We start from the raw sequence: 15,751 nt of genomic DNA on the forward strand, positions 1-15,751 counted from the left end.
CGCTCGGCTATCTGCCCCGGTGCCTTTTCACTGCAGCCCCAGAGCAACCCTCCGAAATGGGGCTTGCCAGACACATTACAGAGACAAGGAAATTAAGTCCTGAGAATGAGGCTAAAATAGAGCTAGGAATCCAATCCAGTGTTGAAAAACAGCAGAAAGAGAAAGGAAAGAAAAGAAGTAACAGAAATAGCGGGAAGTCTTAAACAGCGTGAGCAGAGCAGAAGGGCAGGTGCGATGAAAATCACTCTGAATAGCCAACACTCTGGAAGTCTGTCGTGGGCAGAGATGCTATTTGTATACTTCATACTGAACGTGTTTTTAATTTCATGTTCTACAAAGGTAAACTTAACAATATACTTTTTCCTCTCCTCACAATTCATGAGTTTTTCTGTGTTTTTTGCTTCTCCCAAACTCCTCACATACTATCTTCAATGCCCATGTCTCTTCACTGGAAGAAAGAGCCGCTGGGGAAGTGGACGCAACACTATTTGTCTCTAACTCTAACTCTACTAGAGAACGGTTGTACAGTTATAGAGAATGCACGCAGGAGACCTTCAGCTACTCACACAAGCCGAGCAGCACAGAGCAAGTGCCCTGAGGGAAAGGCTTCATGCAGGGATGGATACACAAGCCTGTGGCTGCCTTATCCAGACCCCTCTCTCCATCTCCTCCCTCCGGATGGATACACAAGCCTGTGGCTGCCTTGTCTAGACCCCTCTCTCCATCTCCTCCCTCCGGATGGATACACAAGCATGTGGCTGCCTTATCCAGACCCCTCTCTCCATCTCCTCCCTCCAAATGGATACACAAGCCTGTGGCTGCCTTGTCTAGACCCCTCTCTCCATCTCCTCCCTCCAGATGGATACACAAGCCTGTGGCTGCCTTATCCAGACCTGTGTCTCCACCTCCTTCCTCCACCGCTGTCTCACAGACACACACAGAGGAAATCAGTATCTGAACTCAACAGTGAATAGAACCCGGAAAAGGCTTTAAGTTTATTAAGAAACAAAAATGGTCTGTTAAATACATTGCACATAAATCTAAATTATTTTGAGCAAATCTCAAACTGTCACTAACAGCACTACCACTCTATCCTAAGGAACTGGATTTTTTTTTTCTGAGTTGTGTGCCATTACTCAGCACAGCCACTAGGTGGATCTCAACTCGCTCCAGAATCCCGAAACACAAAGACAGCTCCCACCAGGTGTGGAAGCTCTACCAGGTCTCTACAGTGACAAATATCGCCTTACGGTAATGACGCCAAATGCAAGGAAAGGACAAGGAGACGCTGAAGAACGAAAGTAAAATCTAAGAGCCTTCCCACCAAGAGGAGGGGGGAGAGGTAACCCCAGGGAAAGGCCAAGCAACAGATGGAGAAAAAAGAATCCCTATAAACCAAACATCAGGACAAGAGAAATGTCAAGCACAAACGGTCTGTGGGAATCATTTGCAAGAAATAATTTAAAGATCTGCAACAGCAAATAATCACAAACGATCACAGCAACTATACTAAAGCCAAAGAAGCACAGCCTAACGGGCAGAGATACTGTGTAACAGGTAAGAAGCTCAGGAAGTTGCAGAAAGAATTCACAACATAGAATGCATCAATACCTTCTAACAACAGGGTTTCATCTCCGGAAGGGAGACCGCTGAAAGAAAAGTTATTATTATTTTGCTTTGAGCTAAGTAGAAAATCAGAGCCTGGGGTGACCTATGATAGACGGAGAACTTTCCAGGTCTGTTGGGAGAGTGGCACAGGCAACCATGTCTCTACAAGGAGCAAGGCTTGTCGGTGACACACAACTACTCCTCTGTAAGGAGCAAGGTTTGTCTGTGATTTGCATCACTTCAATTGCACTTTAAGAGGCTCTGGGTTCCACTGTCAGTTGCCAGGGCTATTTCGAAGTCCCAGGATTAAAAAGGAAGAAAGATTCAAAGAGTTGTCTCAGTACAGGGCAGTAACTTAAGAATACGGAGGAAACAATTGCTTCCGTTGACATGATTAATCTTTCTAGGTAAGCTTTTCCCCGCTGATAATCTTTTAAACAGCCCGTCACACAACTTATTCTGCAGCTAAAAGAAAGCTCATGCAAAATCCACTACCTCGGCCTGGTTCAGACTGGAGCTAGGCTAGCCGGATGTTCCCCTCCTGAGAGGTCAGCACAACCTATGAGTGCTGGGAACTAGCCCAGCTGCCCTCACCACCAGCAAGGCCTTCAAAGCTGTGCTTGGCTCCCTTTCTTTTGGTGACAGTGCCTATACCTCACGGGCAAGAACAATTCCTCCTCCTCTCCCCTAGTCCTGCACAAGCTTTTCCCTCCATGGACTCTGTCTTCTCTAACAACCAGGGGCCAGGGCAAGGCAACCTTTCCGCATCCATAAGCACAGTTTCATCGGGATTCAAAGCAGGTCCTTAGGTCCTGAACTGGGTCCCACATACCTTTTGGAAGGATCTTTCTGAAGACACAGTGAAAGCAACTTTCGGAAGGACTTGCCGTATTTTTTCATCATTTCTTTATCCTCTACTCCAGTTTCCAAAGTGGGCGGGTCATTTTGCAAAGTCAACATTAGCACCTGCAGCCAAAAGAAAGGTGGAGAGATGCTCTCAGTTGGACATGAGTGGCAATGGAATTTTTAGTTTTTCTTTCACAAAAAGATCAAAGTCCTTCTTTGGCTAGGGTACCAACATGCTTTTCCCATAATTAATGCCCCTAAGCTTGAGTCCTGAAAGGATCCATTTGTCTTTTACAAATCTGCCCACACCCTCCTGAAGCTTGGTGATTCTCACTGGCGGGACTTAGGAAATATGCTCTCTGTGTTAAGAATGATCTCTCAAAGCCACAGGGAAAGAACTTTCTGGGAAGCGGCTCTCACGGGACCTCAGGGAACACTTGCTGCAAAGCAGGCTGGTTGGGAAAGAGTGGTAGTTGGGAGAGGAAAGGACATTCAAGTGTGAAGGCCATTCATAAGTACAGAACTTGCTGTACTCAGGGCTCCTGCAACATATCAGCAACCCTAAAAATAAAACCGCAGTATCCCAGGAGGTAACGTGATTTTCTCTTAAAGAGAAAACAAAATGAGAAAACTGCCAAAGGGGCCTGGTAAAAATTGAAAGAAGGAGAGACTGACGGTCACGATGTAATTATGAGCTACAAAAAAAAGTTACAATCATATCAAAAGTCTGTGCGACACGGCAGGGGACAAAACAAGCCACGGTTTCATGTCAAAAGGAAATAATTCAACTCTCTCATACTAAGGGAATTATTTATGGCAAAAGCAAGTAGAGTGAGTACATAGCACACTAGTGCCCTGCAAAATGAATAAGCCCCCTTAATGCACAAATCAGCCCTAATTTATGCAAATTCTATACATGTCAAGACTCCTTTCAGACACTTTGGGACATGTGAATAGATGAGCGGTAAACGTCATTGATGTCTGTGGAGAACCACAGCAAAGAGGGAATGTGGGTTACTGTGAACTCCTGAAAAAAGGCCTGCTGGACTTCAGGCTGGGATTAACAAGGACCTCTTAGATTCAGGTGGAAAAAATAAATGGAGACAGGGAGATGGAGAGACACAAATAGTAAAAAATAAAAATTAAAAAAATGGGTAAAAGACAAAGTTCTCTGAGTTTCTCTAGTATTTTTTCCATAAAATTTCTTCTACGACTTAAACTTCAGTTTCAAACTTTCTGCTAAAAACAATCATAGAGATGAAGAGATATGCATTAAGTATATCATTGGCATCTTTACTCTTTTAAACATTTCTACAGAAATAGAACAGGGCAGGGGTGTAGCTCAGCAGCACTGTCTTCTCAGAACAACTGAAGTCCTGGGCATAATCGACAAAAATAATTTAAAAGAAAAATCAGAAATTAACATCACTAAAATATCTGCAGAGATTATTTGTGGCTGGTGAAGTCGTGGGTGACTATTCTTCCTTGCTATTCTTATTTGTACTTCCAGGTTTTCTACAATAAGAAAGTACATTTGGGAGGCAGGGGTTGGCAAATAACCAGGTTTCAAACCAAAACCTCACATTTCCTAAGCATGTGCTCTACCCCTAAGCTCTACCCTTTGCCCACTGTCTGAGCCAGCATAACCAGGGAACCTTGTTGTCATCATATTCTAATCGTTTTAAACTTTCTAAAAATTAAAATATGAAAAATAAAATGAGCACAGACTAGAGCTTAGTAAAAAAAAATGTCTTCGGCCTTTCCAGCGAACAACTAATTGCAACCTTAAAAGAAAACCCGGTGGGGAGAATTTAAAATGCTGTGACCGTTTCAGAGGTAGAGCTGGGGAGAATTTAAAATGCTGTGACCGTTTCAGAGGTAGAGCAAAACAAAGAACAACAAAAACCTGAAAATAGTACCCAAAGTATATGTTGCTTCCAAACACTGTGACTCATTCATCTCAGAGGAGCCACAGCAGCACACGCTGTGAGCAGGCTGAAAATGGTATAGACTGTCTTTATTTAAAGAGAAAAGCAGCCTGCAATCCATCTGCAAACGTAACAGCCCTCCGATACATTCTCAGACTCTGCGGGGAGACCTGAGACTGTCCCGCTCTTTCAGAGGCAGAGCCGTGAATCTCTCCAGTTCTGCGCGGAGTCACAAAGCGGGGCACTGTGCTACCTCTGCTAATTCGGGGCATGAGAGCATGAGTCAGCCTTCCATTTGGCTGCATTCCTCCGCTAACTCCCACAAGTCTAAGAGGAAAATAAGCATGTTCGGAAGAACCAGAGAACCCAGGCGCCCCCATCGCAGTTCCAACCCGACCAGTCACCCCGGCAGCCATTACTTTCATTGGAGGGTATTTGTGATAGGGCGCTGCTCCGGTGGCCAACTCGATGGCAGTTATTCCAAAGCTCCACATGTCAGCCTTGAAGTCGTAGCCTCTCACCTGAGGGAAAAGATAAAGAAAGGACATTCACACAGATGTCGCAGGCAGGCTCGGCACACATCACTACATTCAAGGTGCAGGATGCATTCTACTGCGATGATTGTGATGTACACAATCACAATATATCACAGCTATAGTACATCAGACGTGTGGTACGTTGCTAATTAGACATACACTATGTAGATATATCAATAAGATGTATTACATTACTACGACATTCAAGCTTTTTTTTTTTTTACCTGTTCCATGACTTCAGGGGCCATCCAACATGGGGTACCAACAAATGTTTTCCTGACTTTATTCCGTGTCACGTCACCACCCGTCGCTAAGAAAGCACTTACCCCAAAATCTGGAAGGAGAAAAAGAATCCGACCTTATTTTATGCTCTGCCTGGCTTATGAATTCGGATCGCAACCCCTCCTCTCCCTGGTGGGCTTTAGGATGGTGACGAATAGCTGCAAACACATTCTCGGAGCTTTCTCAGAAATAAGCCAGGGCTGCCCTGACATCTGACATCTGCCATCTACACTGCCGAATGCCATTAGGGGTAATGGGCCAGCAAGTTCACAACACCATATAACGTTTTCCACTGGAAAAGTACCAAAAGTCACTATTATTTTTAAAAATACCATACCATTGAAAGCATAAACATATTTCATCCAAAGTCCTGAATATAAAATGTCTAGGCTTTCGTCTAAGTTTGTTTTTTCTTAATCAATAACTAGAATACAACTTGAGCAAATAAGAGGAGAAGGCAGTATAGTTATTTTTATACTTTTCTTGTGATTTTTTTCTAGTCCATTTAATTCTAAGTTACAAATGTTTAAAAAGTTAGGTTTTTAAAGAAAAAAAAGTGAATCCATTCCATATCGCCATGTCCTGGACTAATAGTATATAGTAATATCTTGGCCAAGATCATAAAAGTAAAGCCACATACCAGGTACACAAATCTCACAACAGGCCTAGAGCTATCCTTCTGCAATCACCACACAAAGGAAAGACTGAGTCGGCAAACACTGGGCTTCTCAAAGTTTGCTTCCAGGATAGTTTTCGTTAAATGCAGATTGAACGGTACGTGGAACTCAACTAATCTCTTACTTTATTTCATTTACTATTACGTGTGTACATGAATGGATGTGTCTGTGTCGGTTCATGTATGTACATGCACGTGAGTGTATCGATGTAGGTGGAGGTCAGAGGACAGTCTTCCGGAGTTGGCTCTCTCTCGCACCGTACTGAAGTCTCTCTTGCTGCTTCTGCAGTGCTGTACGCTACAGCCTAGCCGGCTCACCTACTTGCCGGCATTTCTCCACCTCCCTCCTCTCCACTGCAGCACTGGGCTTACTGAAGCCCTCTGGAGTATCGAGGTCCTCTACATGAGTTCAGGGAACAAACTCAGATCCTTCAGGCTTGTGTGGCCAGCACTTTTACACACTGAGCCATCTCACTGGCCAAAAACGTAATCCTCTTCCTAATACTCATTATATGTTAGAAATTTGGTATGTGAGGTTAACTTGCTTTACTGTGCATGCATATAGACAAATAATTTCTGTAGTGGACAGTGAACAGTTGCTGCTTATTAATTCGAGCATCCTCATCTATATATTTGCATATAGAGTGAAAGTAGCTTATAAGTTAAAAAACCAACTGCTCTGGACTACAAATATTTCTTGGTAACAGCCACACCAATTATCCCTGGAGAGTGAAGTGGTGGACGCAAAGGTCAGGTGCAGCGATATGTGCCTTTAATCCCAGCATTCGGGAGGCAAAGGCCACCCAGGGCTGCATAGCCAGTTCAAGGCCAACCAGGACTACATAGTAAGGACCTGGTCTGACAACCAAGGGAGGCAGGCAACACACAGCACAGTGCGGGATTCTGTGCGGGATGACTGTTACAACACAGCCATGGTATAATTCTCTTTCGCCGGTCCCCTTGGTTGACTGTTAGCATACGAGCAACTACAAGGAACGTGCTCAAGCGCAAGCCTACACTGAGAGCATATGAGGGTTGGCTTTAGATCGGCACAGGTGTGACTGAGCAGCCCTGGAACCAGTCCCATAAGTGGGAACATATGCTGACTTTATTTATGGTTAAACATACTCAGTTCCCAACAGGACACTGGTTACAAGTAAACAAAAGGAAAATGGGAAGGTGGCGTCTTTGCTCCAGCTGCTACTTGCATGTTAATACTGAACAAAAGTTTTACTTAAAAATGCCACACAATTTAACTTGCATGCATGGATCCAACTCTACAATTCCGGGGATGGCTGCATTGCATAGCTCCCGGAGGGGTCAGGGAGCTGTCAAATGCCTACTACCCCTGGCTGCAGGATGTGACTATCCTAACGCTTTTCAAAACATACATCTCAATTTAATTTGTACTTCCCAAATGAAGTTCAAAAGAGAAATTAACACTCTATTTTGATTAGAATGATATTGCAATATGATAACACTAAATAAATATATTATCTATAAAGAATGATGTGGATAAAGGCTGCTTTGAGGAAAAATTCAGCTCTCACACTAACGGCATTAAAAGATAGTAAACTATAGCTACTACTTTTCGATTACTCAAAATTCTACCTGCTTACAGGATACAGGAAAAGCTTGGGAAATAGCTGAGAAAGATCCATGGTAGCAATGAAACACTGGCTGTGCCTCCTCCATCGTCCTCCGTGATCTACATGAGTCACGCACTTATTCACAGCCTCAGCTCAGAACACCTACTTTAAAGTCAAAAACAGATGGCTAAATGTCTTTAGAGCTCAGGGGAAAAAAATCCAGAAGCAGAAAACACCCATCCTAACATCCACTCACCACCACAACTGCAGAACAGCCACATTTTGCTTCTATGTATGGCTAATATGTACACAGAACATTTATCTGTTCTGAGGAACAGAGCCTTTGGCAAAAGTACATAGTGTACTTATACAAACAGGAAAACCAGTATACTCTGTTCTGTTTAAACAGTATACATGTGACGGTGTGTACTATGGGGGTGGGGCAGTGCTGGGGGGACAGGGGAGACCCAGGAAAGTGAAAAGCCAGGTTGTCCTAGGGGCGCCTGCATACAACTGAAGGGACTCGGACCAGACACTCTTAAGTCAGAAATCGCGTACATTTTTCTGTAAATAAAGCATCCAACGCTACACACGAGGCTTTATGCCTCTGCAGGGTATGGGTAAAAGTTACTGTAAGGAAAAAGACAGACCAAATCGTCATCTTAGTAACGAGATGCTCCAAAGTCTTTTGAATCCATTCACTCCTTTCTTTCCCCCACAGCCAGGCCCTCAGTTTAATTCACCATCCTGCATCCTTCAGTAGCAGACAATGAAATATGAGTGAGAAAGACGTGCTTACGGATAGGAAGATATTACCATCCCAGGAGAATAACACATGAAATAACACACAACAGCAGCACCTGTGAAATTAAAGGTATCTATGTCTTCGTGGGAGAACACGCGAGCTGTAACTGTCACCGTGGACGATATCTAAAATGGGCCGTGGACGTGGCTTGGACGCGAGGTGAGGAGTTGGACAAAGAAGCTAACGGGAAACCAATCCCAGACAAAGACACAGCATGGGCAAAGCACTAACTGGGAGCCAGAAGAAAAACTGTCTGACAGCTCCAAGGGCGGAAAACTCAAGTATCTACAGGGGTCTCGAGAAAACTGAAAGGAGGGCAGGTCCTGAGAGTCCCCAGTCCCTGAGATGAAGGACACTTGGTGCTCAGCCTTGGGGCTAGGACAGCTGAGCCCTACAGGGAGACCTGGCGCTCATTCTCAGCGACCTCTCACCCAGGTCTTAAGGCAGCTTCTGCCACTCAGCAGGAGGAGAGGAAATAGACCTGCAGCTGCTCAGTTCCCGGCTTCCCAGAGAAAACAAACACCAGAGTCCTTAAGCACAGGCTTCTCTTGTTTTTTACTGTTGGCAACAAATGCACATTTTAAAAAAGAAAACAAAAACAATGGGAAGAGCAACCTCGCCTTTCTGATGTAGCCTGCAAAACCAGTCTGCCAGTCATACTGCGACAGTGTCTAAAATCGACACTATGGTGTGATAGACTGCTTGCAATCCCACAGCCCAGAGGCTCAGCTGGCCTCCTAGTGAAGGCCTAGGAGGGGGCCTTGGAGCCCTGGTGACATTCCTCTTCTCTCTGTCTAAGTTTAGAAAAGCATGAGCCAGGTCAAAGGCCAGGGATGTATGATCAGGATGAAGAGTGAGCTGTCCGGAAACCTGATGGAGGTAGGCAAACAGCTTCTACTGGTGACAGCGGAGGGTTTCTCTGGAACAGAATTTGAAAGCTTTTCTTCACCTTGCAAGAAAAACAAAATCCCAGTTGGGTCCAAATATAGACTCATACTCTCTATAAGTATGAGTATGGGTTGGTATTCCTGCGTAGACTTGGCTTACCACTGCCAAATATAAGGACAAAAGAGACCTGCCTGTGCTTGGCTAGAGAAAACCAGAATTAACATTTGTTGGTTCAGAGCTTTCTAGAGATTATTCACAATGTATAAGACAAACATTAAACTTTTAGTGTCCTGTATATGCTAGCTGAAGGGAGAAAGGTGTCCCCATAGCCTTGAAGGAGGGCGGTCCTTGAGAGGTCTTAGCTACCAGCAGTCTTTGTTACCGGAGGTCAAGGTTTTGTAAAGCCAAAAAGCTGAGTGAGAAGGTGGAATGGTTCAAGTTCAGTGTCTGTTTATACCAGGGTGTATGGCAGTGTATCCTGGGGTGTTTGTCAGTACTGGAGGATCCCGTTGCTACTCCATACTCAGTAGGGTAAAAGCCCTGGGCCAAGACACCATGGGCTTGCAGAGCTGTGCTTCAGACGCACTTGACCTTCCGGGGAGACCAGATGTGAGGAAATACTCCACAGCGTGACCTTTGCATGCGCCAAAAATCATGACTGAAATCGGCACATGAGACTTTGCTGCCCTTTACCCCCAGTTCTTGGAGATGGAAGAAAAAGCAAGACAGGGAGCGCCATGGCTTCCGCAATTGCAGGGTCAGATGCGTCTTTTCCAAGTGCGGTCCAGCCTACATATCGCACAAAGACTATTCTTCCTAAAGTACAGTTCTGATTCCGGTCAACCCCCTTCCCCGACCGGTGCCCCACACTTGGCACTGAAGAACGAGGAAGCGCCTCCCAGGGGAGAAGTCAGCGTGTCTGTGAAGTTACCTGGCTTCCTGTATCACTGCTTCCCAATGTCAGCCTACCCAGTTGTCATAAAAGCCAGCCAAGTGCCATTAGCTTCTTTACCTGACCAAGTAACCACTCCTGTGTTACTTTTATAATGAGTGATTAAACCTGGTCTTTGTCCACCAGCTTATTGTTGCTTATGAATTAAATCACAACTACTTCTCCCTTTCCTGGAGCCATGCCATCATCAAAATGTCATCAGGCCTCCGGGCACTGAGAGTCAGGTCAAAGTGGAAACCCAAAGGCCACAGCCTGCTTCCTGTCAGCTGGAAAACCTGCCCTGCGACTGAAGAACAGAGGAGAGCCTGGGACAGCTTCCTCGAAGGAGGTAGAAGGGACACTTGTAGTGTCCAAGTGAGTAGCATACCTCTGGGTTCCAGAAACCTGCTCAGAAGGCAGCACCACTCACTCGGGGCCAGGAGCAGAACTCAAGGCTAAGGGAATAGAGCCAAGATGTGGCAAGACCTGGGACAGCAGCCACCTATCGGGGCTGGTTTCCTTCTAGAAAGGATACCCCCCGTGCTTAGGACAATTTCCCCTCTATTGTGACAGTGGCTTTTCGGCATGCCCACTACATGAGCCTATCCGACTGGGGAGTTTAGAAGATTCTAGGTTCTTGACACCACTCATCCTGCGGCACACACTGTTTGGCCACCGCCCTACCACAGCCTGGACTGTTTGCTAGCCTTCGGGGTATATATCTAAGTAGATCTAAAGCAACAAGTGGTGGGTTCCTAGGTGCCAGTGACTGGCCTGAGCCTGTTAAAGCCAAGGGGAGATTGGAGGGGAGTATAGTGCAAATTCTGGTGGGAAAGTCTGCACCTAAATAGACTCCTTCGCTTTTGAAACTCCTCTTCCTTTGCGAGACACAATGCAGGGAGTTAACAGCAGCCCGGGAAGACGGGTACATTCCAGCCCGCAGCAGACACAGAGAGGAAACAGGAAAGTGTCATGACCTTCATGATGCCCTGCAGCAACTGTGAAACCGTGTGCCCAAGATTCCTGGCTATGGGAGACAGTCAAATGCATTCAGTACTTAATCTCTCACTAGACGACGACTCTATGGTCTGACCCAAAGGCTTAACTCTTACAGTGTCCTGTCTTCCTCTAACCCAACCACATGCCTTGGTATACCTGCTGACTTCCAAGGGTTAACCATTACATCAAAGACCAAAGTTGTTTCAATTCCCAAAAGGATTTGGTAAAAATCAGCAAGAAAATAGTTTAATACACGGTACAATTTCTGCTTATACAACAGCTCCAATATTAGCACAGCTTTTAATGCCAGGGGCATAAATCAAAACGAGTAATTGCAGAAGTGTCTCAAGAGGGATGGAGCAAGACTGAAAGCAAAGTCGTACTTCTGGCTGCTCTTTGGAGCAATAATGCCACAACCTTGACCAGTACAACGCATTTCTAGGAAACAGAAAAAAATTCTAGTCTTGACCCTCAGAGTGCAGTCCACAGGCTGAAATGAGCAACGTCACCAGTGAGCATCTCAGATAAGCAGGGTCGCGGGTCCTAGGCCAGAACCACTGGACAGAACCTGCACTACAGCAAGATGCTCAGCCGACTCAATGCACACCGAAGTTGAACTGTCCTAGCCAATCACTGTGCCTGGACAGCCTCAATGCACAGCAACTCCGCAGCTTCCCTTGTTCACCTCGTAGACGAAGAGAATCACAGTCACAAGAAGAGAATGTGGGGGAAAAGAATGCATGGACATATGTATATAATACATTCATATGTTGTGGTGTGCTAATTCCATGGGTGATACAAATACAAATGGCATGTGGCAGTGAACTGCCTAATTCGGTGGCTCTCAACTGTGGTCAGTGGCCTGAAGACCAAGCAGCCAAGCATAGTCAGCCGTCGCCAGGATTCAGAATCTTTTCAGGACACACGGTCAGCCCTTGACAGAATCTTTTTAAGTCCATGAAAATAATTTATAACCACACTCCTATTAACTGCCCATCATTAGCAACTGCTCCAGGGAGAGGCTGTGGGTCAAGGTGAGAACCTGTAGTGACTGCATTTTAGGCACAGAACTTTACAGCCCTCATCATCTCTCTCCCACTCAGGAAGATGCTGTTGAACCAAGAGTGAAATTCTCATCTTATCAAAACAATAACCTTAAACGCACCCATCTTTTTAATAAGCCGATAAGCATGTGAGCAACTGGCCTACAGTTAGTTATCAAATGCTTACATCCCTACGGCCTGCCCTGCTCCAGAGAGACTGGTAGCCCGAGGGGTTTCGGGAGACACCAGACTGTTCTAACAACCTCAGTGCTGTCCTCACACCTTTGCGGCCTGCCAGGCTCAGGTCTTTCATTTTCTTTCTTCCTTCTTCCATTCAAATGGTGCTCACTGGTCGGATCTAGCTTGACTGGCTGAGACACACACCCCCATCCACAGTATGGTGTCTGAGGTCAGCACAGTCTAAAAACAAGATTCTGTGGAATTTCCTGAGTCTGGGCCCCGGAGAGTCCCTTGTCAGCTGCTCAGGACAAATGCATGTTCCCCACCGATGCATGAGAGAGGGGCAGTCCTGACTGTCTTGAAACATCAGACAATGGCAAGTTTTACAACGTTTTCTAACAACAAGTTAAGATGACATCTCTTCCTTCACTAAAGGAAGTCTTTCACATTTTAAAAATAAAGGACATAAGAGACAAACCTACAGGTACTTAGGGCATCATCGGCGTTGGTTCTCAACATTGCCGTCAGTCAACCAGTTCCCTTCAAGTGTGGCTAAGAAACTGGAGTCCTAGGCCAGCCTCGCTGACGGTCCAAGCAGGAGTCTGTTTTCTCCAGTCTAGAAATACACTAAACAATGGTCAACCTCTATTCACTATGACACTTACTGTGAACAAGGGAGAACCAAGTGTCCCAGAGAACAGGAGGGCTAATTTAAATACACTCTATCAGTGGGAAGCACAGACAGAAACTAGGCTTAATCCAACCTCCAGGCCCGAAACGGTCCTCTGATTTGCACACTTTAGAATAGGACCGGGGATGTCTTTGGTGATTAGAGTTAATGAGGAGCCACTCCAACAGTCTGACACAAGATAGGTCCTTGGATATCATGCTGTCGACCCTCTAGCTAAAGGAACTGATCCCTGGAGCAGCTGAGCTGTCAGAATTCCCCGGGGGTGGGGGGTCGTGGTGGGGGCTCAATGTCAACCACTGCAAGGGTGGTCTGAGGAGATCTGAGAGCAGTCTGCTTGTGCCTTCCACACGCGAGTCCATAACTGCTCAGCAGCCCCCAGATTCCCTCACCTGTGAAGCCTACGCTGCGAGGCTGTCAGCCCAGCTCAAAGGTAAATATATCATACACGTATCATTCCCACAGCCGGAGTCACACTTCTGAAGTCACCAGGGTCCCGCAGCTGGCCGTATCCGAAAGGACAGGCATATGCATCTTAGATCAAATATTAATATTTCTAAATTTCCCATGCAACATTTATTCACCCGCAGGTGATCTTTTCCCGGGTAAATCTCTACTGAACGGGCTCTATTATCAGAAGCGTCTACGAAACCTCACCAGCCTGTCGGTACACTGGAAAGAGACAGCCCCTGTGGGAAATGATGAAAATGACTCCAGCTGCCACAAGTATTCAAAGAAACAGCTGACATCACTTCCGCAAAGTTCTAGGAAGGATTAGCGGAGGATAATGGAATAGTCAAGGAATCTGCAGGATCGCAAATCTGCAATAAGGAAAATTTCACATTGAAAACGATTAACGATTAGACTATGCTGCTCGGCGTTTTTTAATCTTTATTTGCTATTTATCAAGCTAGGCATGGCGTCTAGCTGGGCTTGAGGCTCAGTGCAAAACTTGTCTCAAAATAGTAAGCTGGGAAGACATAAGGGAAGACATGCAACACTGACCACTTGCCTCCCTCCGTGAGGTCACGCATGGGCAAGTACAACCACACAAACTCATGTGCACACACACACACACAAATCAGCGAGTAACTGAATAAGATATTTAAGGTTGGCTTCTAGCCTCCACTCCCATGCACACACACAGGCAAACACCTGCCTGAAACATGAACACCACACATATAACATATGTACACATAACATCATATGTACTGGAGCTGGAGAGATGGTTCAAAGGTTAAGAGCACTGGCTGCTCTTCCAAAAGTCCTGAGTTCAATTCCCAGCAACCACATGGTGGCTCACAACCATCTGCAATGAGGTCTGGCGCCCTCTTCTGGCCTTCAGGCATACACACAGACAAAATATTGTATACATAATAAATAAATAAATAAATAATTTTAAAAAACATATGTAATATCGTGTGTTCTGCCTATTTGACTTTCACTGCATGTTTGATGACAACTACATTTCCATGGCTTGCCACTCTCTCGGCTCAGAGGATTGTGTGTAAATGCTTGATTAATATATGTCAACTACTTATTTAAGATACCTTAAACCCAAGCATCTAATGTTCACTTTTTGCCAAGGTAGAACAGACTGTAACAAACAAGAAACTGGAAAATAAAAAAAAAAGTAATGTACAAATGGACTTATTTCAGTCTCACCCTATTGTTCAGATCTCCAGGGTTTTTTTTTTTTTTTTTTTTTGATAATATATGAAACCTAACGGTGATAATTAAAGTCCCGGAAAGAAGGAAGAAAGAGAAGAAGGGAGGGAAGGAGGAAGGGAAAAAGGGAGGGAAGGAGGGAGAGAAAGAGGGAAAGACAGCAGCAAGAGAGAGAGAGGAGGAGACTGAGTCCCATCTACCTCCCTGATGCTCAGCTCTACCCAGCATGTAGTTCACTGGGCACAGCTGAGGAAGGACTCCAGCAGCAGGGAAGAGCGGTTCTTCGGCACTGGGTTCACCCAGTCAGCTTCCCTGAATTACTGCCCAAGCCGATGCTAGCAGCGGCTAAGAGCAGAGGTTGCCTACAGTCTCTCCCAGGTGACGACTCTTCCTGGCAAGGTACAGATGGACCGAAAAGTCCGATTTCCAGAACCAATCACATCCTTGGTTCCCAAAAGACTTTTCATCAAATGTGACCATCTATCGAAATCCCCAATCAAGAAGCCACGTTAACTGACTGTCCTTACTTGCTGAACAAAATGAAGAACTGGTCTGTGAGATTTTTCTCATAATTAATCAAATTCTAATACAATTTACATAATTATAAACTGCCCCTGAATCTGAAAACAAGTATTGTGGATGACTACAAAGCAACCTACACTCATCAAATATTCTAGTTCATCTATGTATCTGTTTTCTAGGCCTAGAAGGTCCCTTTCTGAGGTTCCCTGTGTTCTCTGCTTCTCTTTCTCCGAGCTCATCAGCATTTACTTGATAGTCACTTGCAGCAGAGCATACCCAAAAATAGAGGTAAAACATTTGTTTTTTAATTAAGAAACTACCTTTCTTTGGGGTTCATTGTCCCATCAGCTACAATCCTTGTACTAAGGAAGCAGAAGCAAAATGATGAGTTCAAGGACAGCTGGGTAACCAATGAGAGCCTGTCTCTAAAACAAAAACCCGCTTTCAGCTGTAGAGGAAGATGCAGTTGTGTATGTGCCTAGATATTTTAAATACTCTCACCCTCTGCCCTGGTGAGTTAATACAAAGGCTCTCATTCAGATGACACATCAGCTATGCCTAT

At 45.2% G+C, this 15,751-nt stretch overlaps 1 protein-coding gene across 4 annotated transcripts in view; it reads right to left on the reverse strand.

Annotated features, from left to right (window-relative positions):
- Positions 1 to 15,751, reverse strand: part of Stk39 (serine/threonine kinase 39) — a 267,625-nt gene that overhangs the window by 162,859 nt on the left and 89,015 nt on the right. For all 4 annotated transcript variants that reach the window (XM_085681003.2, XM_048426001.3, XM_085681007.2 and 1 more), the window contains exons 6-8: positions 5,143 to 5,252; positions 4,802 to 4,903; positions 2,441 to 2,574 (exon numbers count right to left, since the gene is read on the reverse strand). In XM_085681003.2, coding sequence (XP_085537129.2) covers positions 2,441 to 2,574; positions 4,802 to 4,903; positions 5,143 to 5,252 — 346 coding nt within the window. The remainder of the gene's footprint in view (positions 1 to 2,440; positions 2,575 to 4,801; positions 4,904 to 5,142; positions 5,253 to 15,751) is intronic.

The sequence above is a fragment of the Myodes glareolus genome, chromosome 21, assembly GCF_982192425.1.
Source record: "Myodes glareolus chromosome 21, mMyoGla1.1, whole genome shotgun sequence".
Classification (NCBI taxonomy): Eukaryota; Metazoa; Chordata; class Mammalia; order Rodentia; family Cricetidae; genus Myodes; species Myodes glareolus.